Source organism: Lontra canadensis, unplaced genomic scaffold, assembly GCF_010015895.1.
Source record: "Lontra canadensis isolate GAN:19392208 unplaced genomic scaffold, GSC_riverotter_1.0 scaffold41, whole genome shotgun sequence".
In the NCBI taxonomy this organism is placed as follows: domain Eukaryota; kingdom Metazoa; phylum Chordata; class Mammalia; order Carnivora; family Mustelidae; genus Lontra; species Lontra canadensis.
The window spans coordinates 11,221,119-11,248,638 of NW_022631035.1; the positions used below are offsets into that span (position 1 = coordinate 11,221,119).

The 27,520-nt window shown below is 41.8% G+C and overlaps 1 protein-coding gene across 3 annotated transcripts; it reads right to left on the reverse strand.

The window, feature by feature from the left end:
- Positions 1 to 3,869: 3,869 nt before the first annotated feature.
- Positions 3,870 to 25,571, reverse strand: PRKAR1A (protein kinase cAMP-dependent type I regulatory subunit alpha). Of its 3 annotated transcripts, none has more exons than XM_032870765.1 (11): positions 25,483 to 25,571; positions 22,072 to 22,254; positions 16,601 to 16,771; positions 15,684 to 15,775; positions 15,420 to 15,481; positions 11,661 to 11,707; positions 10,581 to 10,739; positions 9,273 to 9,333; positions 7,982 to 8,103; positions 6,719 to 6,800; positions 3,870 to 6,381 (listed from the first exon to the last, which is right to left on the reverse strand). In XM_032870765.1, exons 2-11 carry the CDS (start codon positions 22,246 to 22,248, stop codon positions 6,209 to 6,211), a joined length of 1,146 nt encoding a protein of 381 aa, XP_032726656.1. In that variant the 5' UTR covers positions 22,249 to 22,254; positions 25,483 to 25,571; the 3' UTR covers positions 3,870 to 6,208. The 3 variants fall into 3 exon arrangements, with proteins under 3 accessions (XP_032726656.1, XP_032726655.1, XP_032726657.1); XM_032870764.1 differs by lacking the exon at positions 25,483 to 25,571 and adding an exon at positions 25,118 to 25,263; XM_032870766.1 differs by lacking the exon at positions 25,483 to 25,571 and adding an exon at positions 22,497 to 22,739.
- Between the last annotated feature and the right edge of the window lie 1,949 nt (positions 25,572 to 27,520).

Here is a 27,520-nt window from a genome sequence, read left to right on the forward strand (position 1 = left end):
CCTTGACCAGTCCAGAAGTAATTTCTTGGAAACATTGTTACAAGGGGTAAAAATAACAGAGGAATTTGCTCAGAATATCTGAAAAGGGATGTTTTCAATCTGAAGAATATTTAAATACCAACCAAAACAACAACTATGTCAGATTTAGCCTCCAGCAACGAGAGAAAGAATTGTACCGGAGGGAAAACCAAGTAGTCTTGGAGGGGAACAGCAGCATGGGCCCAGCAGGTACATGAGCCTGGACTCGGGCAGGAGAAAAGCCAGGGCCTCCCACTGCCCACCCACCACAATCCTCTTTCCCGTAAGGTCCTGGAACGGTCACCCACCTGCCCCCAGAAGCAGCAGGAGGCTCTCTGAAGAGACCTGACACTCTAGATGTTCCTCCCCTCAGCTGCTTTATTGAAAAAGGACTCAATCAAGTTGACTTTTTTTTTTTTATATATTTTATTTATTTGAGAGTGAGCAAAAGAAAGAGAGCACGAGTTGGGCCAGAAGGAGAGAGAGCAGCCTCCCCACTGAGCAGGGAGCCCAACGAGGGGCTTGATCCCGGGACTCCGGGATCATGACCTGAGCCAAAGGCAGATGCTTCACCAACTTAGCCAGCCAAGCGCTCTTCAAGTTGACTTTTGAAGCCTCCCTTAAAAATGGACACATCAGGGATCCCATCCCCTCCGCCTTCTCCCTACTGACCTGCCAACAACTGAGACAACTGTCATAGGAGGCTTTGTTTCTTATCCCGTAATTCATGTCTGAAAACCCAAATGATAGGAATGTATTCATACTATGGAGTGACTCGTCAGTCAGTCAACCAGTAAAAACAGTTGCTTTCAGCATATCCACTTCCCCATTAAAGGCAGCGGCTCAAATTCTAGACATGTGAGGCAGGGGGCTGCCAGGTCAAGAGCAGAGAGGTCATCTAAACTCTGACAAGTGACATGAGTCTTTCTGACCCAGCCGGTACCCCACATCCCTGGTGCATTACCCCAACCCTACGTCTCCAGGACAGTAACGCCAGTGCCCTCCTCGGAGCTCTTCCCAGGTGTCGGCAGACAGCTCTCCCAGCCTCCGCAACACACACACTGAATCCCTGACCTCCGAGGTTCACAAAATTGCACAACTTAATGATTTAAGTGTACGCTCAAGTTTTCTTTCCACTGTCCTACAAAAACCCAACAGCACTTCAATCAGTCTGTGAAGTTATGTCGGTTTATGTAAAAAAAAAAAAACAAAACTCAACCCTTTGGTAGAACCTTCCCCCTGAGAGACTCCCATCACCTGCGGGCTCTGCCACCGATCAGGGCTTCCCACTCCGGGCACGGTCTCCCACTTCCAGACGCTACTGTCTTCGGGCGGAGAGACCAGGTAATTGCACGCAGAGGGACGGCAGAAAAAGATTCAGGCAGAGGTGTTCAAAGAACAGCACAGAGCAGCCTGGGGTGTCAACCACTGACCCCAACAACAGGAAGGTAAGCCACAGCTCTGTCTCAAATCCGGCCACTTGGAGGACGAGGCACTGGCTTTTATATGGCCTAGAATAAACGCTGTGGTGTATTTTGCAAAGAGTAATAGAATGGAGTTTGACCACAATATGTAAGGTACCAAGTTACCTAATTTTTTACTTAAATAATCCATTATTTTTTCAATAATGCAAAGATTAAGACTCTATCATTTGTCAAAAATGCCGGGGGACAAAAGAGTACTTTCTTAGAACTGTCCGGTTCTTCCAACATGTCCATTCTGGACCACCGTTCAACTTCCCATCACATAAACATTCTCCTCTTTATAAAACTTTTCACATTACTACTGACAATGAATTGCAAAATGAAAGGGAATGGTCAATACAAAAACTGGTAGGGAAAGGGGTGTGAAGGAACTCAGCTTTGCCTGCGCATAAGCCAGGAGGACAATCTGAATTTGAAGACTGTAAAAAGTGCAGGCAGGTTCTCTTACTCGTGGTGGTTTTGTAAAGTCACCACCGACACCAGATTAGTGGAGACAGAACCGTCTGCCTAGAGGAAATACAGGGGTTGAGGTTCCGGAGAGACTCTAGTTAAATTTTGCCCATCAATCAGTACATAACCTTGTCTGAGGTGTTAGGGTGTGTTCAAGACACCACACTATGTACCGCTGATTGAGAAACTGACCTTGAAGCCAACATAACTCAGGCCTTAAAAGAAGCTACTTACTACACTTACTTTCTCTACAAGACACAGATCACGGCCTCCTCGACCTTAGAACACTAGCCAGCACTTTCACACGACACTTGGGGGCCATTTCAAGTACTGACATCACCAACAGAAAGTGCAAAAATGCTGGCGTAGCACCGGACAGACCGTGAGGCGGACACGCGATGGCAGCAGCAGGGCCGGAAGCACAGGGCAGAGCGGCACTGTTTGGAGCGCAGATGGACACGCGCATGTCATGTCAGGAGAATCAAAGTCTCTGCCACTCCGCCCACATCTGGGAAACAGGGAAAGTGCTCCGAGTACTGATTTGGGGGTTACTAATAAATTTTAGCAGGTAGACAAATTCACAGAATTCGCAAAGACAACACCCTGAATGAGGAAGATGAACTGTAACTCCTTTGACATTCACCAAGATGATAAAAACAAACACTCTCCATCTAGTGGTGACTTCGAGAATCACAAAGCTACTTGAGCTAAATTGGCAGAAATTGCCACAAAACGAAAAAATTAAACTCATTAGGGGTTTGAGATTTAGGTCGACTCAGGATGAAGTCACAGCTCTGAACTTAATGTTAACAAATTCTAACATTAAATGTACACAATAATATTGATTTCTATGTGAAAGCTCCACAGGGTTAGAAGGGAGATTTAAGACTCCCTTTCAGAGCCTCCTAGCTGCAGCCTTCACTGGCAGCGGTACGACAGGACTTTGGGGGACACATTAAATGGTGTTCTGGCCGCCGCCTCTCGATGGTGTCCTAGCCCATTCGCCTCTCGATGGTGTCCTAGCCCATTTAAAAATACGCTGCCTGGGCGGAACAAAAATACAAAAAGGTTCAGTTATTAATTTGTGGTTATGGAGATAAAGCAGTACTAAGGGAATGAACATCATGCTACTTCAATTTTAAAATGTCAATATTTAAAAATAAATAAATAAATGTAAATATTTAAGTCATTAAAAAACAAAAAAACAACTCCACGTGAGCCAGAGTTCTAGGAGAATGAAATTAGAACCAGTACAGTCAATCTGAAGAAGTTCTCCTCAGTTACATTCTGTGGTGACTCTGAATGTTCCCCCCTCCAGTGGGCTAAGGGAAGGGGCTACTGAATCCGGACAAAAGTACATCTGTTACAAAGCAGCACAAATTAAAGAATGTTCTAGAATTCGACACACCTCCAACTTCACTGAATATGAAGGAATAAATACCAACTAACTAATGAGTACAACTTAATCATCTCAGAAATATGAGGACTATCAGAAGTAAGACTTCATGAATGTAAAATATATGTAAGTAAACAGACCTAAATACCCAAAGGCATGTATTAAATTTAAACCACAGAGTATGCTGATCCAGAAATGACATCTCCCATGAAGTCTGGCAAAGTTCTGAGACCAGAGAACCAGTCCGTCTGGAATAAAAAGGCACTCTTTTGGCTTTTGATTTAATCTTTTCCTTCCGTTACTCAGTAAACAGATCTGCTACAACTCAATCACACTTCAGGTAAGGATCTGAGATTCATTCTTTGGAATGGGTTGGAAAACACTGAAAACAAACATTCTTTCAAAACACTAACCCCATAATTCACTCTTGATTTTCATTCTTGTCCACCAGATTCAAAGTTTCTGGGGGTGAAGGGGAAGAAGACAAGAAAGAAAGGAAGAGGGGAAGAAAAACTGATTCATTTAAGGATTTAAATTATTTAATCTTTTTTTATTACTTCACCTACCATTAAGACAATCTATAACAAAAAGAATAGAGTATATTAGCACACACAGTATAATCAGACTAGTAACCAGGAAACGATACAAAATGGTCCTTTGGCCATCTATACTTTCTAGAGCAGTAGATCTCTTAAATTCACTCACCACGCCCAGAAATAATGACTTCTAAAGCCCTGAATATCAACTAAGACAAACTACACCAATTGTGATTTCTCACATTTTCTTAGATTGCACAAAGAGAAAGCTTTAAATGTGATTAATTTTTAAATTTAGACTTAAAATTCCTTAGATTAAAAACTACAAAAGGGAGTAAACAGCAAGCCAAATGATTTAAGAGCAAAACTCATTTAGAAAGCGTTAAATGTATCTAAATATACATGAACATGATTATATACACATATGAGAACTGTGCAAATTTATGGCATTCTAAATAATTCATATAAGTACAGTTTTGGCATTTAAACAAAGATCAAATCAAGCTTTAAGCTAATAAGAACATAACTTTTATTTTTAATTTTTTAAATAGAAAAAGGTAGCTAAACACAAAGTACAGGTCAGAAAACCCCCATTTAATATAGATTATTTTGAAACAAAAGAATTTGTAGTAAGGTGGCTTTCTATCTCACGCTAAAATGTAAATAAAACCTCTTTCCCAGATCTATACTCCAAACTTATTGACAACCTAAAACTGTTCAAATCTATGAAACAAATCTATCACAACCAATTTAAATGACCCAGGACAGGGTAGGAGAGAGGATTAATAATCAGAGCCAGTTGCACACAAATGGAAAAAAATGCTTGCAGTCACTCCCAAATATAACCCCTACATTATATATAAATCATAATGAAAATAAAAGTGCCTAACATTACAGAACGGTGAAATTTTGTTTAAAAAAAAAACCAACAATAATAAAAATAAACTGCTGGGTATCATTGGTGCACATGGAATAATGTAACATATAAGGATGATAAGGCTGGAAAATACTGGAAAACAATTAAGACTCAAAACACAAGTTTTTTACAAAAGAAGTGTGCCACAGAAAATAAACGCTAAATAGAAAAGCAGACCTTTTCAGCAGGATGGCCTTGTAGACCACTCAGAAACAACACAGACACACCCACCCCCACCCCCAACCACCACAAATTCTAGCTGACATAAAAAGGGAAAACCAAAATAAAACACTTCCTCCCAAATCTCGTGTCCCGATGAAGTTAGTGGGACAGAGTCCCCAACACTGAACTTTGTCCCCCTGGCATTTCTCCTTTACCAACATCACCTCCATTCTTTTATTGGGACGTCTGTTTCATCTGTCCGGTCCACTCCCAGCCGACTCCGTCTCCGGCAGCCAGCGTTCAGGGAGCACAGGAGAGAATCCTGGAGCCAACTGAAGGACGTCATACATTCAGCCAAAGCTCTAAGTTAACCTAGACTGTAGACCTCAAATTCTTACTCCCGATTCAGCATCTGATGATCAATATTTGGCACTAGCTGGATAAATAAAGGTCTAATCGCAGTATTTGAGCTGAGGCAGACACAGTTAAATCACAACTCAGTATTTGCAGTCTACGATTTGGTTTCAAACTCCAAAGGCAGGCACAGATAGCCACACCCACACGTTTCGGAATTGGAGGAAACACTAACAGGAGACAAAACCAGGCGGATGAGCTTGACAAAAATTCTGTTTAAGAGAAAAAAAAACAAAAAACAAAAAACAAAACTCAACAGACCATTATCCATCCGATAACTAGCAAAAATGGGCACTTTTCCACCCTTAAACTAGTTTAAACACAGGCAGATGTCTTTCTACTATACTAAGATTTTTCTAGATCTGTTTTTCCTAATCCTCAGAGCTTAATGAGAAATCATTTATTCTATAAAGACACACAGCATATATGGCCACAGTCTAAAATATGCTTATGATAACTGGAAAATCGTGTCACTGAAAAAAACAAATCTTGCACTGGGACACCCTTACTCTACTCCGCGCGGCGCAGGGACGCACCCTCACCGGAAAGCAGGGCACGCACTGCCTAGGTCGAACACTAACACTGCACACAGAGAAGCAGTAACAGCGAGGTCTCCACAGAACTCTTTCTATTTATTTAACTGTGCCTGAGCATTCGATCAATGCTCCAAATTAAAAACGGTGCAATAAAAGCAACTCTGAATAGAAACAGACGAGAAGCGGCGGCACCAGCGGCCACGTGGCGCTGCGAAGAGGAAGAGAAAGCAGTCTGCAGGGGTGAAGCCCGGACTGGGGGAGGCGGGGGGAGGAAAGGGAGGCAGAGGAGGCCGATCTCAGACAGACAGAGACACAAAACTGTTGTACTGCTGGATGTTTCGTTTGAGGATATCTGAGCACGGGCCGAGAACACGTTCGAATCTGGGTCGGTCCAGCTTCACGCACTTCAGAGGGCCGCGAGCCACCACCGTGGCGGCGCGGGGGCGGTTCATCAGGAGCGCGATCTCACCTGGCGCGGGGAGAAGACACGGGGGCCGGTGAGCATCGACAGGAAACGACGGCAGTGAGAAAGCAAGGCTCATCTGTCCTAATAACTCAGTAAATTAGGACAAACCACCCATACGCACTTAAAAAAAAAAAAAAAAAAAAACCTGGTAGACAGGAGACAATCAGTAACTTGAGTATTAACAGGTTAAAGGCAGGCACTCCAAAATCTCTCTCTCTGAGAGACTGCGATTAAAAAATAAACTTCGGGAGAAAGAGAAAACTAAGACAGACTATGGAGACTATGCTATCTCACTGAAAGGTGACTTAACTACGTATCTAGTTCAAGGAAATCCACATACCAAAATAATCAGAAGGCCCCAGTCTTCCCACTTCAACAAACTCTTCATTTTCTGACCGACGCTGCAGCACAGCAGCTGAACCCTACAATACAATCACCAAACAGCAAAACAAATACTTTAACACCAGGGTAACAATGTCCAACACAATTTTGGCTACTTTGTTAAAAAAAGTTAAAACTCCAAAAAAAGGTTTCAGCAGTGATTTCAATTTCAATCTCCCCGTCCATATAAAAGACGACCGGGAAGAGTCCCACCAGGAGCTATCAGGCCCCATCCACCCAGCAGCCCCCCCGGGAGGGTCTCCTCATCATACCGAGGAACCCAGAAGGCTCAGACTCAGGTTAGCAAACTGCAGCCAGAGGGCCAGACCCAAGCTCAGTTTTTATAAATAAAATGTTACGAGGAACAGCATACCCATTCATTTACACACTGTCACTTTTGCACTCTAACAAGAGCGGAGTCTTTGCAATACAAACCCGAAGGTTCACAAAAGCCTCAATGACTTCCCAACTGGCCCTTCAGAGAAAGAGTGTGACTCCTGAATTATCCAGTTAGCACCTACTGAGCCACTTTCACAGAAAATCTGCTCTTTGGCTCTGCTTGGCAGGCAAGAGCAACTGTTACACATCTCCATGAATTGTGAAAATATGAAACATAGTAACTCTTACAATTGAAACACCTGCCTTTAGTCCTTGTTTGCCAAACAGTCCAAACACAGGATTTTAACAAGGATGGTACAGATCCCTGAGAGTTAAGCTACATGGCTGACTTTCATTTGGCTTGCATAAGGACTGAGTAGGTCAGAATTTGGCTATTACCTCACGAATAGCCTTCCAGAATTCTGACTCAAACTCATTTAAAACGTGGTGACTTGGGCGCCTAGGTGGCTCAGTCCGTTAGGGTGTCTGCCTTCAGCTCAGGTCATGGTCCCAGGGTCCTGGGATGGAGCCCCATATCAGGCTCCCTGCTCAGCAGGGAGTCAGCTTCTCCCTCCCCGACTCCCTTCTCTCCCCCTCTCAAAAAATTTTTTAAAAATCTTTTTAAAAATTAATAAATGAAATAAAATGTGGTGACCTGGGAGAAAACCAAACAGCACCACTTCAAAGTGAAAGATAATTTTTAAATAAAACTGTCAGGTATTCTTTAAAAAAAAATCAAACTATAAATCAGAATTGGGCCCTTTTTTTCTCTCTTATAATTTTATAATTTTACAAAATCTCTTACGATTTTTTTTTTTTAAGCATCAAACACAGATACCTTTACCTCTAAAATAATGAAGAACTCATCCCCTGGCTCTCCCTGCACCACAATCTTCTGCCCATCTTCAAACTGAACAGGTTCCAGTGCGTCCGCTACCGTGAGACGTTCCCACTTGTCCAGAGATTCTGAAAGGCAAGAATCAAAAGAATTTCTCCACACTGTCACTGCTAAAAATGTCAAAAAATAAACTACAAAGAGAATCAATCGAACAGCCATGCCCATTCGATATCCAGTGTTACAGATTAAACACGGCACCTCTCTTCAATTACCTCAAATCTCAGCCAGATCCTCCTCTTACTTACGGACGACCCTCAGACCCTTACTTCAGTAGTCCAGTGGCCGTTCTAATTTGTACCAACTGCACTCAATGGTAAAGGAGTTAAAAAAAAGTAATCAGTAAGTCTCCTAATGAACACCATCAATGCAAATCTAACCTACAAGACCCAGAAGTGAGAGTATCATCAACTGTACTATTCCAAAGGTTCACGGAAATAACTTATCTATTTAAATCCCAAGTTGAATTTACTTATGAAGCCAACAAGGAGAACTGACAGTGATATTAGCTCTCAAAGGCCAAACTGAAACCCAAGTCACAAACTAAATGTAATCCTTTCGGAGAAAGGAAAAATAAGGGGAAAAGTCCATTTGCTCTAACAAAACAATGGCAGAAGACTACTACCTAAGAATCAGCACACACTCCCCTCCCAGGGAAGAACAAGTTGTCACCACATCCTAAGGCCACAAAAGAAAATACACACAATTATCTCGAGTTAACCTGCTTTACTCTAAACTTCACAATTCTAGAACTTTTTCAGAGAAAAGTCCAAAAATGGCACCTAATCTTTCTACAGGGAAAAGGCATTCTTAGCAATACTCACTGTCCTGAACCTATTGATAAACTCACCAATGGAGCAAAAGAGACAGACATCGCAGGGGGAACAACTACTAGTGTCCACTGTCAAAGGAGGACACTTATAGCCTCTCTGCCTCTCCTAGAGGAATGTGGAGCACACAAATCCAAGAAGCTTTTCTCAGGCCCACCATTTCTAATTAAGAGGTTTGTCATATACTACCAAATTAAATATGCTGTAAAATTACTTCTAACTTAGTCAAACTTCAACTTTGTATCCCACGTGTTTTTCATTACTATTAGCAAAAAAAAAAAAAAGAAAGAAAAAGAAAAAAAAAAGGTGACTTGATAACCAGAGCAGTTTTTATGAAATGCAATAGGTTCTTCTTAACTATCACCAACACTTCAATTTACTGATTCTCTGTGCAATCTTCCAAAACTCACCTAAAATAGATACTTTACTAAGAAACTCCTCATACATCTTCCGCTTTCTCAGAGTGCTTCCCTATAAACGAAAAAAATAAAAGTCATCTCAAAAATGTGTTAATTATCACATAATGCTGTGAGCTAATAAATATTGAGTGTTAAGTAAACTTAAAAAAAATAGTCAACACTTGCTGTTGCTTCTCGATACATGATTATTTTTCTTCTGGTTGGTGATGGTAAACCCTCTGTTCAGCTCAATAAAAAGCTTAGTAACTCATTCTTCAAAGTAACACCAACCTGGGGAACCTGGGTGGCTCAGTTGAGTCTGACTGCTGATTTTGGTTCAGGTCATAACGTTGCGGTTGTGAGATCGAGCCCCAGGTCAGGCTCTGTGTGCTGGGCATGGAGCCTGCTTGGGATTCTCTACCTGTTCCTTCCCCCTCATCACTCCCCTCCTCAAAAAAAGGTATAACATCAGGAATATGGCCAAAGAAGGTGCCTAAAATCACCAATTAGTGAAATGCCAAATAAATAATCAGTTCTTAAAAAAAAAAAAAAGTTTTATGTGTGACTGTAGCTGAACATATTTCCAACCCAGGGTTCTTCCCCACAACCCCAACCCTCCACAGAAGTGAGGAAATAAAACTGCTACCACTTCTAGACCTCCCACCAAAAACAGTGCCATCACCCAAACCTAACCTAGCTGTCTTATCTATAAGGTTAAATACACCTGTGGGAAGGTGAGAGGGAAACACCGTCCTCTGCAATGTCGTCACACGCACGTATATATTTAACTGTCCACACATATTCCCCAAATACACAAAATATTCAGAATACAGCCAAGTGCATATTGTCAAACAGCCAGACAGGCACTGCGCAAATTTACGGAAATCACTCAAGAGGACTCATGCCATTAGCTGGCACTTAAATCTATAGCTACTCTATAAATCCACCGAGAAGTTCTCAAAAAGTCTGCCTACATCAGCAGAATGTTCCAGTGGTTTTATTATTTTGTTTACTCCTTCAGTGAAAGGGGACATCTGCACTACAGATAACCCACCCGCAGTTTAGGGAAGCGGATTACTTCTGACTGGCTTTAAGTCACTTTATGCACTTAGAAGTAACACCTATCAAGCTATCTCAGTGCAAAGATAAAGTAAAGATCGGCATATGGACAGACTTCCAAAGGGGACCTGGCCATTACACAATTGTTTCCTATGCTTTTTCTAGCCAGACATTTGTTCTACAAGATCTGGTGATATTACTCAAACACCAGTTACATAGACTGAAATCCTAAATTGCACTCGAAAATCCACGCTGTCTCACCATGAGGATTCTTCTGTAGCTGTCTCGGTCAATTCCCCACAATTTCACATTCGTCTTTGCTTTGACAGTGGCGGCTCTAGGTGTTCCATAGATCAAAGCAAGTTCCCCAAAGCTCCCTCCTTCCCCAACACTGGTTGCCCATTCATTGTTGACATAGACCTAAAACACAAATGACAAAGAATGAGTTTTTTCCAATACTCAGCAAACAGAGGACTATTAAAAATCCACAAAACTTTCTAAGGGCGCAGAATCTTGAACTTTGTTTCAAGAATAGAATATATGTTTTTGAGAAAGCATAGCAAAGCAGTTGCTGTTTGATGGTGAATTAAATAAACCCAGAGTGTCTGTGAATTACCTGGTTTAATTACCAGATAAGAAAAAGGTTCCCATAGGGATGACCAGGACAGAAAGGTAAACAGCATTAACCATCACGTACACTCAGAGTGCTGTGTCACGTAACTGTGCTGAGCATCTCACCTGCAGGAGACACTGAACTGTCTAATAATCCTTGACAGCAGTGCTATTATTATCCACATTTCACTTGTAAACAAGACTCACAGAATCGAAAAACCTATACCAAGTCTCAGAGCTAATGACCACGTAGGACTGAGACTCTCCCATCTGTCTTACCACAGAGCACACACAAACACCTCAACCGTGACTCCAGCAAGATTTAAACCAAGAGGCGCCTGGGTGGCTGCTGGTTCAACGTCTGACTCTTGAGTTCTGGTCGGGTCATGATCTCAGGGTTGTGAGACAGAGCTCCGCATCGGTGCTGGGCATGTAATCTGCTTAAGATTCTCTCTCTCCCTCTTCCCTTCCTCCTCCCCCGACTCTCAAGCATGCGTGCATGCTTTCTCTCTCCAAAAAAAAAAAAAACAAAAAAACTAATGTCTAGCTAAAGAAATTATCTTCAATAGTTTAAAGTTTCACTGTATTATTAAAATATTTAGCAAAAGATGTTGATGGAATTTGACATGTAGGAGTTATACAAGCCCTTCAGAAACTCTTAATAGTAATAAATATCAGCACATTAACTTCTACAATAATCAATATATTTTTGCTATTATTAAATCTTACATCCATCTCTCCTTGATCAATCACATAGAAGTTATCACCTTCGTCACCTAAAAGAGAGTAAAAATGTCAGATGTGCGATATAAATTAAAGAAACATATATCAGAACTACCAAATTAATGTAAAATAATAAATAAACTTATTTTATACAGGTGATGAGAGAAAGTGTGTTATAAATTAACATAACCTTTCAGGGGAAAAAAAGTCCAGCAATATGTCTTTAAAGCCATAAAACTGATCAATTTTTTTAGTCATCTCCTAGTGAAGAATATCTCTGGGGGGAAAAAAAAGCTACATGTGTACAAATATTTTAATTGCTACGTCATTTGTAACAACAAAACAAGAAACAACTCAGAAAGTAACAAAACATCAGACTGTCACTAACCTGGAAAAGAAATGGATTATGGAGACCCATAATGAAAATATTCAAGAATAAATTTTAAAAGGCATTTTAAAAGGCTGGGGTGAGGAGGGGGACAGGCAGATACCCATAAGGTTAGACCCATATCCATATACAGGGCAAAAAAGTTAAGAATCAGTAGAAGCCCCAGAACCTTATAAATAGATGGGCTGTATGATTAAGAATGCAAATGCTCTGCTACTTCCTACTTTATTTTGCTCTGTAAGTGTTTAATAACGAATATAAAGGATATATGGAAGACACATGGTTCTGAAATCCCACACGAAATTCGAAATTAAAATGTAAGAATATTTTTTAAGAGTTAGTATAAACAAAACTGTATCAGATATTAGAAAAATAGTAGTCCTTTAGAGAAACTGTACCTTTTAGTTCAAAGGATTTTAACTTAAAAAAAAATAGGATCACTTAGTTTGATCATATGACTTTTGTCATTTTGCTGATGTGGTGTATGATATTGATTGATTTGTGAATACTGACCCATCCTCACATCCACAGAATAAATCCACCTGATTGTGGTGAACAGTCTTTTTAATGTACTGCTTCATGCTATTACTTTGTTTAGGATTTCTGCAACTACGTTCTCAGTGAGATTGGGCTATAGTTCTCTCTTTTGGTGATGTCTTTGTCTGGTTCTGATATCAGGGTAATGCTGGCCTTATAGCATGTATTTGGAAGCTTTTCTTCCTCTTCTACTTTTTGGAATAGTTTGAGGAGGTATGAACTCTACAGGGAACATACCTCAATATATTCAAGGCCATATATGAAAACCCACAGCTAAGCTAACATCATACTCAATGGTGAAAAACTGGGAGCTTTCCCTCTGAGGTCAGCAACACGACAAGGATGTCCACTCTCCCCACTTTTTCTAACACAGTACTGGAAGTCCTAGCCACAGCAATCAGACAAGAGAAACAAATGAGGCATCCATATGGGTAAAGAAATTTAAACTGTCACTATTTGCAGATGACACAATATTATACACAGAAAATCCTAAAGACGCTAACAAAAAACTATCAGAAGTAATAAATGAATTCAGTGAAGTGGCAGGATACAAAATTAAAAGCCAGAAATAAATAGCCTTTCTATACAGTAATAACAAAGAGGGAAGAGAAATTTTAAAAACACCATTTACAACTGCACCAAAAAAGAATAAAATACCAAGGAATAAACCAAAGAGGTGAAAGAGCTATACTCCAAAAACTATAAAACACTAATGAATGAAACTGAAGATGACAAAAACGAAGATATTTCATCATAGACTGGAAGAGTTACGTTGCTAAACTGTCCCTCCTACCCAAAGCAATCTACAGCCTATCAAAATACCAACACAGCACTCTTCACAAAACTAGAACAAGTAATACTAAAATCTGTATGGAACCACAGAAAATCCCAAATAACCAAAGCAATCCTGAGGAAAAAAACAACAAAGCTGGAGGTATCACAATACCAGATAGATTCCAAGATACACTACAAAGCTGTAGTGATCCGAATAGCATGGTACAGCAAAAAAAGGGACACATCTATCAATGGAACAGAAGTGAGAGCCCAGAAATAAACCCACAAGTATATGACCAACTAATCTAGGACAAAAGAAGCGAGAATATATGCTGCGGGAAGGACAGGTTCTTCAAAAAATAATGCTGGGAAAACTGGACAGCTACATGGAAAAGAACGAAACTGGACCATTTTCTTATACTATACACAAAAATAAACACAAAATGGATTAAAGACCTAAATGTGAGACCTGAAACCATAAAAATCCTGTAAGAGAGTGTAATATAGGCAATAATTTCTCTAACATTGGCTTTAACAACATTTTTCTAGATATGTCTCCTAAAGCAAGGGACTACATCGAAATAAAAAGCTTTTGCACAGCAAAGGAAACCACTAACAAAAAAACAATCTACCGAACAGGAGAAGTTATGTGCAAATCATATATCCAATAAGGGGTTAATATCTGAAATACATTAAGAACTTATAAACTCTACACCAAAAAAGATACAATCTGATTAAAAAATGGGATAGGGGATCTGAACAGACATTTTCCCAAAGACATATACAAGACCAACAGGCTCATGAAAAGATGTTCAACATCACTAATCATCAGGGAAATACAAATCAAAACCACAATGAAGTTTCATCTAATACCAATTATAATAGCTAAAATCAAAATGACAAGAAATAAGAAGTGCTGGGGAGGATGCAGAGAGAAAGGACCCCTCATTGCACTGTTGGGGGGAATATAAATTGGTACAGCCACTATGGAAAAGGTATGGAAGTTTCTCAAAAAATTAGGGACGCCTGGGTAGCTCAGTCGGTTAAGCTGCTGCCTTTGGCTCAGGTCATGATCCCAGGGTCCTGGGATCGAGTCCCGCATCGGGCTCCTTGCTCAGCAGGGAGCCTGCTTCTCTCTCCGCTCTGCCCACTTGTGTACTCGCTCGTGCCGCGTGCGGGTGCGCGCTCTCTCTCTCTCTGACAAATAAATAAATAAATAAAATCTTAAAAAAAAAACCCTAAAAATAGAAATACTACATAATCCAATAATCCCACTACTGAGTATTAACCAGAAAAAAATGAAAACACTAATTTGAAAAGATATATGGACCCCTATTGTTTACTGTAGCATTGTTTACAATAACCAAGATACGGAAGTAACCGAAGCAGCCATCAATAGATGAATGGACAAGGAAAACTTGGGGTATATACACAATGAAATATTATACAACCATAAAAATGGATGAGATGGTGCCATTTTAAACAGCATGGATGGACCCAAAGGGTACTATGCTAAGCAAAATAAGTCAGACTGAGAAAGATAAATACCGAATGATTCCACTCCTTAAGTGGAATCTTAAAAAAAGAAAAAACCAAAAGCAAACACACACACCTACAAATGAATAAACAATCAAAAAGCAGAATCAGGTCTATAAATACAGAGAACAAACTGATGGTTGCCAGAAGAGAAAGGTGGTGGGGAGTTGGGCAAATGGGTGAAGGGGAGTGGGAGGTACAGGCTTCCAGTTATGGAATGAATAAATCATAGGAATAAAAGAGACAGCATAAGGAATATAATCAACAATACTGTAATACTGATAAAGGAACAGATGATACCATAAATGCGGTGAACACAGCATCATGTATAAACTTGTCAAACCACTAAGTTGCACACCTGAAACTAAAATAACACTGTGTGTCAACTATACTCACAGAAAAAAAAAAAAAAGGAAAGAAAGAAAAAGAAATAGGAAAATCCAGGAGTATTAAGACAGAAGAAAATGGTAGACTGAAGGAGGAACACCAACTTCCCGCAGGACTACAGGACACAGGGGAGAAGCCCTTACCTTGCTGAATAACAGTCTCTCCAGCAATAAAGGAAACCGGAAACATGGCATCAAAAATATCACTGCAAGAGAGAGAAGGCCTCAAGTTACACCCCATCTGCGTCTTCTACGGATTGCAAACATTAACTTTAGACTTAAAGCTCCCAGATTTTCAGCCTGGACTGTCCTCAGGAAAACAATTATTAAGAGTCTTAAAACTTGCAACAATGATGCGACTAGTGTGGGGCCACAACTGTACTGAAATAACAAAGAACCTGCACGTACCTTCTCTCATTATCATCAAGATGAGAAAAGAGCACATTCTTCTCAATGGCTTTGGCCAAAGCAGCCATCGTCTTATAATCTTTTGGTATAACCTAGAAAAGAACAGAAGGTCCAGTAACAATTCCATAAATCAAAAGCATAGCATGTTTGAACACGCATTTCAACTGAATGTCAAGATACATTACGGTATTTAAACAAGACCGCTTTGTGTTAAGTATTTAACACAACACACTTGTAATATCTTTGATCTATAAAGTACTCAATACTTTATTCAATATTAAAGTACTCAATAAATACTGACTAATTAATCCCCTTGCCTACAACCAAGCCTGTATTTAAAGGCTGGTGTTTGGGTTCCAGTCAACAAATAAACCATCGGCACCTTAACCAAGGTCACTATTCTGAGGGAACACTAAGCATTTTATGACACAGCCATTTCTTAACCGTGATCACGTACTACTAGCTTCGTAAGCCTCTTGCCAGCACAATTCTCTTCCCCACTTGATTTAACACCATAACTCGAAATGGATGGCTAACTCTAAAAAAAAGTCAAAAGGATGAAACTTAGGGGATAAAAGGTTAAAAATCACAACATGAATTATAGGATGTCAAAAAACCAACCAGGACCCAAGAGAAAAAAAGAGTACTGCCTGCTCCTTCTACTGCAACCTCCGGTGGGAAGGAAAAGCCCCCAAACGCCATTACTCACTGTCTGACCATCACCGTTAGTTACTTGCTCCGACGCACGTTACTACAGCAAGCCTGTTCGCCAGGACCCAAGAACTGTGAAGGGTGAAGCACAGCCCATCCTGTCCGCGCTTTACTCTTCAAAACAGCACTTGCATTCACCCACAGAGGTCAGCTGACTACCACGGGGTCCTGGACAAGCCTCCCCAGGGCGTGGGCGGCAAGCCTACCTTTCTAACATAGGACGCAGCATCTTCCTCCGTGTACACTTCCGCGCTGATAGCACCGCGGCGCCTCCGGCCCTTAACCACTGGGTTGGGTGGAGGAGGAGAGATTTCATCCTCCCTCGAATCCGCACGGGAGCTTGCTTTCTGCAGATTCTGAATCTGTTTTGCCTCCTCCTGGAAAAAAAAAAAAAAATATATTTGCCGGTTTATAAAATGAGATCGTTCAGTTTGTAAATCTGGTATTCTCCTATCCCAGTAAGAACCAATCTCCATCACTTCAAATCTCTTCCTCTATTACCGATGTGAAAGGGGGAAATGCCAATTCCAAATGCAAAAACAGTGAGTCAAGTTTGAAAAGAGATAATCTGAAAGGACATACTTTTTCCTCAGACAGTAACAGATACTGTATTTTTAATGAAAAGCCATTAATACAGACACAACCCACAAATATAAAATGAGACACTTGTTATAGTAACAGATTGACAACAAGGCTTTATAATGTACACAATAGTAACAAAACTGAAAACAAAATCTTGGGGATTTGTATGCTGCTACAGACAGCATGAAGCATGAACCTCGCTCCCAAACATATACACACACACACACACACACACAAGAAGCATATTACCTAGAAATAACCACTAAGCTACAGCAAAGTGATACAAGAATGTTGGGGTTACTGGATTATTTCATTAACTCAGGAAGGAGTCTCTAGATCTGCCATCTCAAGTCTATGCTAGGAAAAGTGTGTCAAAACAAACAGGAAAGAGTCCCAAGCCTGTGGAATTTATATTCTTGCTGGAGTCTCAAAGAGAAACAAACAATGAAATGATGTGATGGTAACTAAGAATTTAAATAAGATTAGATCTACCAATACTTCTCCTAGAGAACTGGAAACCTTCTTATTATCAGAGTTTATGACAAAATTAAAACCAAGAGAAGTTTACTTGTCTTCAAACTCATTAAACCAATTCATATAAAAACTGAAATAAACGCTAACATTCTTATTTTTCAGATCTAGGGCTTAGCAATTCCTCTTAACTCTGCAGTAAAGAATGAATTATTATGCCTCATATAAATAAGATTATCTTCTCTACTATACTCTCATTCATTTAACTCATTCTCCAGTATTTCTAAACCATCTTTCAAATTGTAAATGAACTTATTAGCATTCACTGATAATTTCAGAAAACGTTTTGATAAAAAAATTTATTTTTAATTTCTTTTAAATTAAAAGAAGGGTCCCTGGGTTCTCAGTTAAGCGTCAGACTCTTGGTTTTGGTTCAGGACATAATCTCTGGGTTGTTGGGCCGAGCCCCTCATGTGGGCTCCCAGCTCAGCCACAAATTTGGTTCCCCTTTCTCTCTGCCCCTCCCCTGGTTTGTGCACAAGCACTCTAATAGTTTTTTTTTTTTTTTAAACTCATAATAATAATAATAAAAGAAATTAAGATGCTTACTTTTTCTCCTACGTGGTATTTAGCCCTGCTTTAGGCATCAAGACAAAGAAAAGAACTTATACATGCAGCAACAAAGTCTAGGATGATAACCATTAAGGTATTAATGATGTTAGTTTCTATTAGTAAAATCATGCCTGATTTTTATTCTTTTCTGGAAGGAAGATTTGGATTTATTTTTTCTCTTTTCTCTGGATTTTCTAATTTTCAAATTAAGAAAAAGAAACCACCGTTAAGAAAAACATATAGTAAAACATTTAATACATTTGTCTACTTAATTACAAATGCATTTACTTCTTTTTTTAAAGGATATTTATTTATTTTTATTTATAGAGAGTGAGCATGCACGTGGGCACACAAGCAGAGGGGAAAGGCTGAGGGACAGGGAGAGGGAGGCTCCCCACTGATCAGGAAGCCCGATGCAGGGCTCAATCCCAGGTTCCTGGAATCGTGACCTGAGCTGAAGGCAGACACTTAACCAATTAAAGCCACCCAGGCATGCCTGAGTTTACTTTTTGACCAAATAATCCATTAATTCTACTTCTGGAAATTTATTTCAAGATATGGATAGATACACACAAAGTTATTCATCGTATCGTTGTTTATAATAGTAAAACAGTGGAAACAAAATGATCTTCAGTGTAGTGATTAAATAAACTATAGTCTACCCATACGATGGAATGCCATGCACCTGTTGGGAAAGTAAGCAGCTCTTTTATAACTGAATTTGTAGGTAAATGCCTTTATATAATCTATGGAAAACTGGCTACATTAAAGGAAGACAATGGAGTGGGAAGGAGACTTTTTAAAATATTTTATATATTATTGTATAATAATGTACAATTTGTACATATATAAAACATATCTTACATATTATATGCTAACACATAGTTAAATAGAAAATGCATTATATTGCATATATTCCATCCTATTTTATTGTCATACCCTTTGTCCCTGTAAAATTCTGAACCATGTGCAAATATGTAACCAATATTTTAAAATACATTTTTCAGAAAACTCACTTCACTTTCCAATGTTGGTGATGCCAACACCAGTGAGATTCTCCCATTTCATACTCTAAAACTATAGCTCTAGCTGTAAAAGTCCAGTTTCCCCAAATTTAGTTTAAGACCATAAGTAAAACACATTCTACCCCTCAAAACCAGGCACTGGCATTTCATAAAAATTTCATGAAAAATTACACAAATAACATCTCATTTGGAACTACACCTAAATGAATTTTTAAAATAATTTTCAAGTACTGAAAGCATGGTGATTTTTAACTGTTTCGTGGATTATCTTTAAACGGCAATCAGATACAACCTCATCTTGACCACTCAGAGCCATTAACTGAGATCACATTCTAGTACACATTATGATACATTTTTATATCCTTTTTCTTGCTGTTGTCATTCGGCTGTCAGTCTCTTCCCTCTTTAGTTGTCCCACTTATTAAAACAAAAGCAATAAAAAAAAAAAACAAAAAACAAAAAACAAAACAAACTAGATAACGGCACTTCTGAAGTTCTAGAGTTCTAAGTTCACACTCCCCTCAACACTCACTTAACATGTTCTCAATAATTACTTGTTCCCTCTCTGCCATCGCCATTCCACTCGACCCTGTAGATGAAATAAACTTCCAAATGGACTTGGGGCTTGGCCATATGACTTGCCTTGGCCATGGACTATAAGCAGACATGCCACACTGTGTCCCCTTCTACGGTCTGCCCCCTCGAGCTTCTGGTCCTTCCCTGCCTTGACAATAGCGTGCTCTGTAGAGCGCCTGCTCCTTCCACTCAGCCCCAGAACAAGACCTGTGGAGTCAAGAGGGCAAGATGGGCTGAGCCCAGAAGGGCTACACATGATACAGAAATAAGGTCTTTTGTAGTGAGCCACTGAAACTGGAGGGGCGGGCTGTACGCTGCCACAACAAGGTCTATCTACACTGCAAGACCACAGCCACATTACTTCATTTCTTAGTTTTACCTGCTACCTCTCAAAATGGCGGTGATCACCTACCTCACACATTCGAAATAACAAGTATGCGTGTATGCAAAGCACTCAGACAGTACCTGGCCCATAGGAGACACTCAGTGGACACAGCTATTAAAATTCCTCTGATCCATCAGACAGGCAAGGTGCCAACATATGAGGAAATGAGAATTTAAATTCCAGGAGAAAGCCTGAAGCAAAACGTAGACACTTTCAATGGACCAAGTGTGACTTCTTTGGCACATTTCTTATTGAGTAGCTGAGGGTACATGACCCATGGCTAACACAGGAAAGGAGGTGACAAGAACGTGATTGTATATTTTCAGACATATAAACCTAACACCTAATGTACAGAACAATGATCTGCTGAAGAGCCAAAAATCTGGTTGCTTGAAAGCCCAGATAGCAACATTCAAGCCCCGCTAAAGGAGTATGTGCGAGTGAATCAAGACCCTTGAGTTACAGGAAAGAGTATGTTCAGCTCTGACTCTTGTTAAAAGGTAGAGGAGCCAAACAAAACACGTTAAATCTAAAAATCCCATGTGCAAAAAAACTATTTAATAATGGTTTCTTGCTTTCCCTGCTGGTTAGTGCTTAAACAGCGCTACGGTAAGCCCAGGCTTTGAAACTAGCACCACACATTCAACACTCCCTATAAAAAGACACACACTTAATGTCTCACCAACTTCATTCCCTCATTTAATGGTTTCTATTGATGTCCGAAGCGAAGAGGGATCACCTTACAGTGACCCATTTCAGGACCAGATCTCCAGGAACACACTTTATTTCAAAACAGGAAACGCCCACTGCTGCCTGGCTCTACAGTATTTCACCAACTCTTTGGAAATTGCTTAAAAAGGAGAAAACCAGACTTTCTACCACAATTCTAAGACAGCAAGGCTACATTTATGGGGGCTGAATAGTTGTTTTTTGTTGTTAATTATTTTAATCATGGGACTAAACACCAATTTTAACAAACAGCCTTTCAAGAAAACAGTAGCAAATGTCTGATCAGGGAGCTACCAAACATTTTTTAAACCCGTATAAACAGATTCTTTCAGTAATAAAGTATGCTACTTAAAAGATTCTCCAAACAAAGCGGATGTATTACAAACATTTCTATTATACAATTAGATAATTAATGATCATATACCTAAGAAATGCATCCCAATTGGTTCATAATTATGAACCACATCAAAACTTCAATATGTATAAGAAAACCTGTGAACTCACCTCGTTGATTCACAAAAAAACAAATCAAACTACTCAAAACATTTAACGTTCCAGACTTTCTCATTCATCATTTCTTAATTGAAGCATTGCTCTTGATTATCATTTTGCTTAGAAAAGCATAGACTATATGCTTAGATCACAGTGACATACACACAATGAGGATGAACAAAGAATAAAAACTGAATTAATTTTTTTTTCCAAGAGGAATCACGTCCTGACCGAAACTGTAAATAAAGTAAAATTCTGACAACCATCAATCTTAACATTTCTGCCTTAGAGTGGACTCATCTGAGATAAATTGGTATCTGTAATAATATGGACATCTCTAATTCAGAATTTCTGATGTATCAGTCAGAAACTGGACTCACATGCTTCAATATATTGGTTTTAAAAGGTGAGATAAGGTTTACCTGGTTTACTTGCTTTGCTGAAGCATTCACTGCTTTCAAGTACTGTAGAATTTCTCGTCATACAACTGCTACTTCTGATCAACTGTATCTAATTAGATATTTTAATCAATTTTAGGGATTAAAATAGTTACAAGGAACTACGTGCAGAAGCCCTCTGTTACCCAACTAAACTTAGCATATGGGTTTGTTTTCTGATAAATTCTACTGATCACAAAGTTAAAAGGCACTACAAATGCCTTAACTGCATTTCTTTTTGGAAATTCTGTTTTAGATTTCTTACTTGGTCAGAACTCCTTTTCTGCCAAATGGTACAGATTAACGACATTCTACAGCATCACGTTTAACAATTGCCAGGGTCATCTTCTCCCCCCATTTATTTTTACCTTCTCCAGCCTCTCAAAGTATTCCCTGAGGAATGCCATGGGTCTCTCGGGTCGGGCAGTGCACAACTGCACAATAGAATCCTTGAGCAGCGCCTGAATGTTGTGCTTCTGGACATAGAGCTCGCATTCCCGGAGGCTGCGCTCCTCCTCGCTGGCGGCGGTGCTGCCAGACGCCATGGTTCTCTACGAGGAAAAAACACACACATGCTTGTGTGAACTATTTATAAAGAGCAAATGCCAATTTGGCCTTTGGCTTAATAAATTCATCAGCCAACTGATTCACAAGGACTACTTTTTTTCTAAGAAGATTTTTTTTTTCAAACACGGAAGTGGGGGCTCAGGAATAAAATACGTAGGAAAACAGCATTCTCCCAAAGAAGGGTTTCACGTAGGTTCTGCAGGCAGCAACAGGAAAAGGCAAGGACTTGAGCTCCTGGGAGGAAGTATGAGCCACTATCCCCTGCAGAGGTGAACTGCTGAGGAGTGAGGCCCTTAAGGGAATTTCAATTCAGTTCTCCCCCTGCAAAAGAAATCATGATGACGTAGGAAGTGTGTAAATGGTAAACAGGACAGAGAATTACAAGGGCACACAAGCCGGCTCTAAGTGAAAGCAAGTAAGCACAATGAACAGCATCTGACATTCCCTGTATGTACCTCCTACCCCGGGGGAGTGTCCTACTGTCACCCAGCAAACCACTGGAGCAAAGGATCTGATCAACCAACTACAAGCGTAATCAAAAATTTTTTAAAGCAAAAAAGGAACCCCCAGTGAGTTTTAAAAGCAGCCTTTTATTCCAGACCCTTCTATAAAATTCCAGCCCTAAATAACAGCACACTAACACACTGGTAAGAGAAAAAAAAATCCTTAACAGGAAAAAAATAAATAAATAATCAAAAAAAAGCAAACCAAAAAAAAACCTTATCAAGTAAATCATAAAAGATTTGGACAGGTAAATGTCAAAACATTTTCTTCAGCTGGACAGAAAAATGCTAGAATAGGTTAAATTTTAAACTTACGTGAAGATTCAACAGATAAACTGCATTTAATGAATTTTAGAGGATTCAAACTACCTTGATGTAAAGTAAAATAAGTTGAAATAGAAGAGTGAGCAGCAGACTTTACCCTGGAATTAAAAACATAATAATTTAACAGTCATAAATTATCTTCCTTCCAACTTCTAATTATTAAGCAACTGAGATTAGAAAATAAAAGTGAGGTCCTCTCCCCCTAACTGAATTCAATATGCATCAGTCTTTTCGAAATACAATGCACTCAAAATCAGAGATGAAACCGTAAATATGAAAGAAAAAAGATATAAAATACCAGAGTCAAAAGCCGAAGTGCTACACTGTTACTCATTTTGTTTTGACAACTTTCATGATAAAGGTGATAACAGACTAAAAGATCATGAGAAAGTCTGTAGCTCCCTGACAAGCATCTAAACTAAAAGCCACAGAAAAAGAATCATGCTACTTCAAAAATATACAATCAAAAAAAAAAAATTTCATTTACATTAGATTTATACCAGACACTTTTCCAGGTCAAACCATCCTATGAACTGATAATCCACTTCAGTAGAATTTTCTGCATTTCAAACACCAAAGCCCACCAAGAACAATGATAAATCAGATCTTTTATGCTTCAAAATACTCAGACGTATTTCAGGAATACCAATACATTTATTCAACTGATCAGAGAAACCGTTCAAAGATCAGGTTTTGGGCCGGTAGAAATGAGAGAACCGTGTCTAAGAAGTGAAACTGGCTTTTTGTTTGAAACAAAATTATGTATTAAAAAAGAACACATTGGTTTCTTAAGGCAGCACCTTAACAAAAAATGCCCCAAGATTAACGCAGTCATCATGTGAACCCCTTAACCCAAACTTAACAGACTTAATACTTTTAATCGAATATACCTAGATGAACTCCATACTTGTTCATAAAACTAAAGAGCCCAACATTTTAGCTTCTCCCCAACCCCAAAAATTATTTAACTACTTTCAAACTTTCACTGCATTGTATCTACTCATAAGAAAACAACTCAGATCTTTTCTTTTGTAAATTCAATTGCGATACAAATCAGTTGCAGAGGGATTTCACGCGAGGAAATACCTAGCACACTTTCGAGAAACGTGCTGATTCAGACCGCAGCCCCTCAGACCTGCCAGGAACACCTCCTCTGGTCAGAAAGACCAGTCTCTTGAGAACCTCTCAGAGCAGCGGTTTGGTATCTCTCCTGCACTGCGCTGCAGGGGTTAAGAGGTACCACGTACTTATTTTCGAGAGGAAGGACAGCAGAGTGCCCTTCACTTCACTCCTGCCACAGTCATGGCTACAAAACGAAGAAGGGAGGCCTATCCTTCCTTCATCCTCCTCTGGTCGGAAGGCCACAATGGTGGCGAAAAGACGGGGTAACGGGGGGCGGGAGGGGTAGATCGGGAAAAGGGAGGTGAACAGGGACAAAAAGAAATTTAGGAGGCAGGCTGAAACCACGGTGGTGGGGGTGGGATGGGGGTGGAATCCCACGAAGGAGAGGCGAAGCCCCTGCTGGAGATGACGAGACACTCTAGAACGAAAAACGACAACGACAACAGCCGAGTCTCAAGACCAGCCAGCAGGGCTGGGGAAAACGATGGCGGATTCCAGTAAAATCGAACTGATGTCCTTCAGGAAATGGGGGAGGGCGAGCGAAGAGGCCGCTGCGCGCGGGGGCGGAGGCGGCAGGGGCGCGATGGCCGCAGAGGGCCGGGGACCCGAGCGCCGCGGAGCGCGGGGAGGGCGCAGGGCCCGGGCAGCCGGTGAGCCCGGCACCGGAGCAGCCCCGGAGGCCTGGGGGCCTCGGGGCCGCGGACTCGGGGCCGGGGGCGCGGCCCGGGGCGTGAGGCCTGCGGGGAGGCGCCCGCCGGGGCCGGGGAGGGGCAGGGGGTGCGGCCGTCCCCCTGCAGGTCTCTCCCCGTGACGCCATCTTGGATCGGTCCAGCGCCCCCGAACGGGTGGCGGGGAGGCGAAGCGGGGCGCGTCGGGACTCCCCACAGACCCCACTCACCTGGGGACGGGCGGCGGCGGACACGGGGCAGCGGGTGAGAGGCTACGGCTAGCTGAGCTGTCCCGGCGCTTCCCTCCCAGCCCAGGTCTACTCTGCGATAGCGGCTCGGCGGCGGCTCCACCGGAAACGACCCTGCCGCAGCCAATCAGCGCTCGGCTGCTGACGTCAATGCGCCTCGCTCTGGCCAGAGCCGTCGCCTTGGCAACCTTAAAGGCGCGGCGGCCCGAGCTCCCCTTCCGCCTCTCCGCACCCTAGAATCGTTCTTCGGCTCTTCTTTCCCTACAACCTCGTCCCTGTTCTCAGCCCTTTCCTCTCGGCCGCCTCTCATCCTTTCCACTCTCTCCAGCCCGGCGCTGCCCCCTTACCAGTTCCGCCCTGGACGCCGCAGGTCCCCTTTATTCTTCCTTCCGCTCTTCGCCCCTTCTCGGTGCGGCTGTCGGGAGCCCCCGGCTCTCCCCGGCCCCTCGCCCCCCGGCCTCACTCCGCCCCCTCTCGCTCCGGCCTTTCTCCCTCGCCGCCTCAGCCTTCTTCTCTCCCTCCCTTTTCAAGCCCCCACCCCCTCCTCCCCCCCGCCGGGCCGACCCACGTGGGGCGTCTCGGATGACAGGTGGGCGACTCCGCCCGGCGGCCCCCGCAGGGGGAGGGCGCGGGGCCGGGGTGGGGAGATTCCTGCCGTTTCCAAGCCCCGGAGGAGGCGGCGGCCCCGGCGGATCTGCGGCAGCTGCGCCGCGGGCCGAGCGCGGGCGGGTGCCCAGGATGCGCACGCCCGGCTGCGCATCCTGTGCCCGGCCTTCTCCTCGCCCGCCTCCTGGCTCGGGCCCGCCATCCGGTCCAGGAAATCCGAGCTCTGCCGAGTGTCTGCTTGGCCGATCGGGCCGCTCTCCCCTCCCGGGGTGCTGTGGCCAACGGAGGCCTCAACGTCCCTGTGGGCCCCAGACACTGCAAAGGACTTGTCAGGGTACTTGCAGAACCCGAACTGCCCCCCATCAGGACGCCTGACCCGGCATGGTGACCAGTACAAAGGGAGCAGACAGGCGCACCCCCTCCGTGAACCCACGAGAAGTCCCAGCTGCCTGCAAAAACCACTCATCAAGGATGATTCGGATTTGAGGGGCCTGAAAAGGCGGCTCCTTTACCGCTTCAGCCATGTTTTCCATCGGGGTATCTGCCGGGAGAGGAAGGAAGGGGGAGCAGGAGGCAGTTTTAGACATAAAATCCGTAAATGGATACAGAAGGCCCTGGGAGAACACGTATCCTTGGGTCTGGTACCTGTTGTATTCACATGGTATATAGCTCTAGGGCTGTGTGTGTGAAATACGGTGGATTTAACACTTGACACAATATATACAAATATCTCAGTAATTTTTATATGGATTCCAGGTTGAAATGGTAACCTTTTGGATAGACTAGGTTAAATAGTATGAAAATTAATTTTGCCTTTGCTTGGTAGTTTTTATTTATTTTTGTGTTTTGTGTGTGTGTGTGTGTGTGTTCTGGTTTGGGCCATCTGCTCTCCTAAATCCACCAGGCTGATAAGGGAGGGTCCTGCTCATCAGAATATGTCTTTTATTCAGTTAAGGCTACTCCTGCTTTCAGAAAATCGTAGTCAGCATAGGCACCATCAGAAAGGGCTGATGAGGCCTGCAGGAGGGAAATGTAGAAGGAAAGTGTCTCCTCCCCCACAGGGCCCCCACTGGGGGACCACTGGCCTTTCACCAGGGATGAGTGGAATGGGAGATTAAAGACAGAGCTTCAGTCATATAGGATTTCACCCTTGTCGGTACAAAGAACGGCTTAATAAACTGAATGCTGAGCTGGCAGGCAGGAGAGGGAATTCGATAGCACTGAGCAGGCCCAGTCATGTTATAAGAAGAAAACACCGCAGGCAGATAAATCTGAGGTTGGTTCAGGCTTTGCCATCTCCGGCAACTGACTTAATCTCCATGAGCCTCAGTTTCCCCAATCTTAAACGAATAAGCAGGGTTGTATTGAAATTAAGCAAGAAAGCTAATAATGGCACACATTTTCCCAGCACTGCCCTAAGTGCTTCACACATGATAATTACCTTAGTCCTCATAATAACTCTGTGGTATAGGTGCTGTTGCTTGTGCTGCAGAAGGAGGATGAGGCCAAGAGAAGTGCAGTGACATGCCCAAGACCACATGGCTGTTGTGGCTCACACCATAAGGCAAGGATCTTAGCCTTTGCAGAACATAGACGATTAAGTGCCCAACACAGTGTGGGATGCTATGAATAAGTGCAAGTGTACCTCCCACGTTCTTCTCTTCTATCCAAAGAGCCACCCAAACTACAAGGCGAAGCTTGAGCTATCCTGCGTCCGTCATTAGTGTTACCTTCCTAAGACAGTCAAGACACTTCGAACAGGGAAATGAGCAAGCTGGT

Excerpts from the sequence above, each read along its gene's own strand:
- PRKAR1A (XM_032870765.1), bottom strand. The coding sequence starts at position 22,248 with ATGGCGTCTGGCAGCACCGCCGCCAGCGAGGAGGAGCGCAGCCTCCGG. Across the intron at positions 15,482-15,683 it reads CTTGATGATAATGAGAGAAG|TGATATTTTTGATGCCATGT; the intron begins GTACGTGCAGGT and ends TCTCTCTTGCAG. Across the intron at positions 6,801-7,981 it reads AGTTCTTCATTATTTTAGAG|GGTTCAGCTGCTGTGCTGCA; the intron begins GTAAAGGTATCT and ends ATTGTATTGTAG.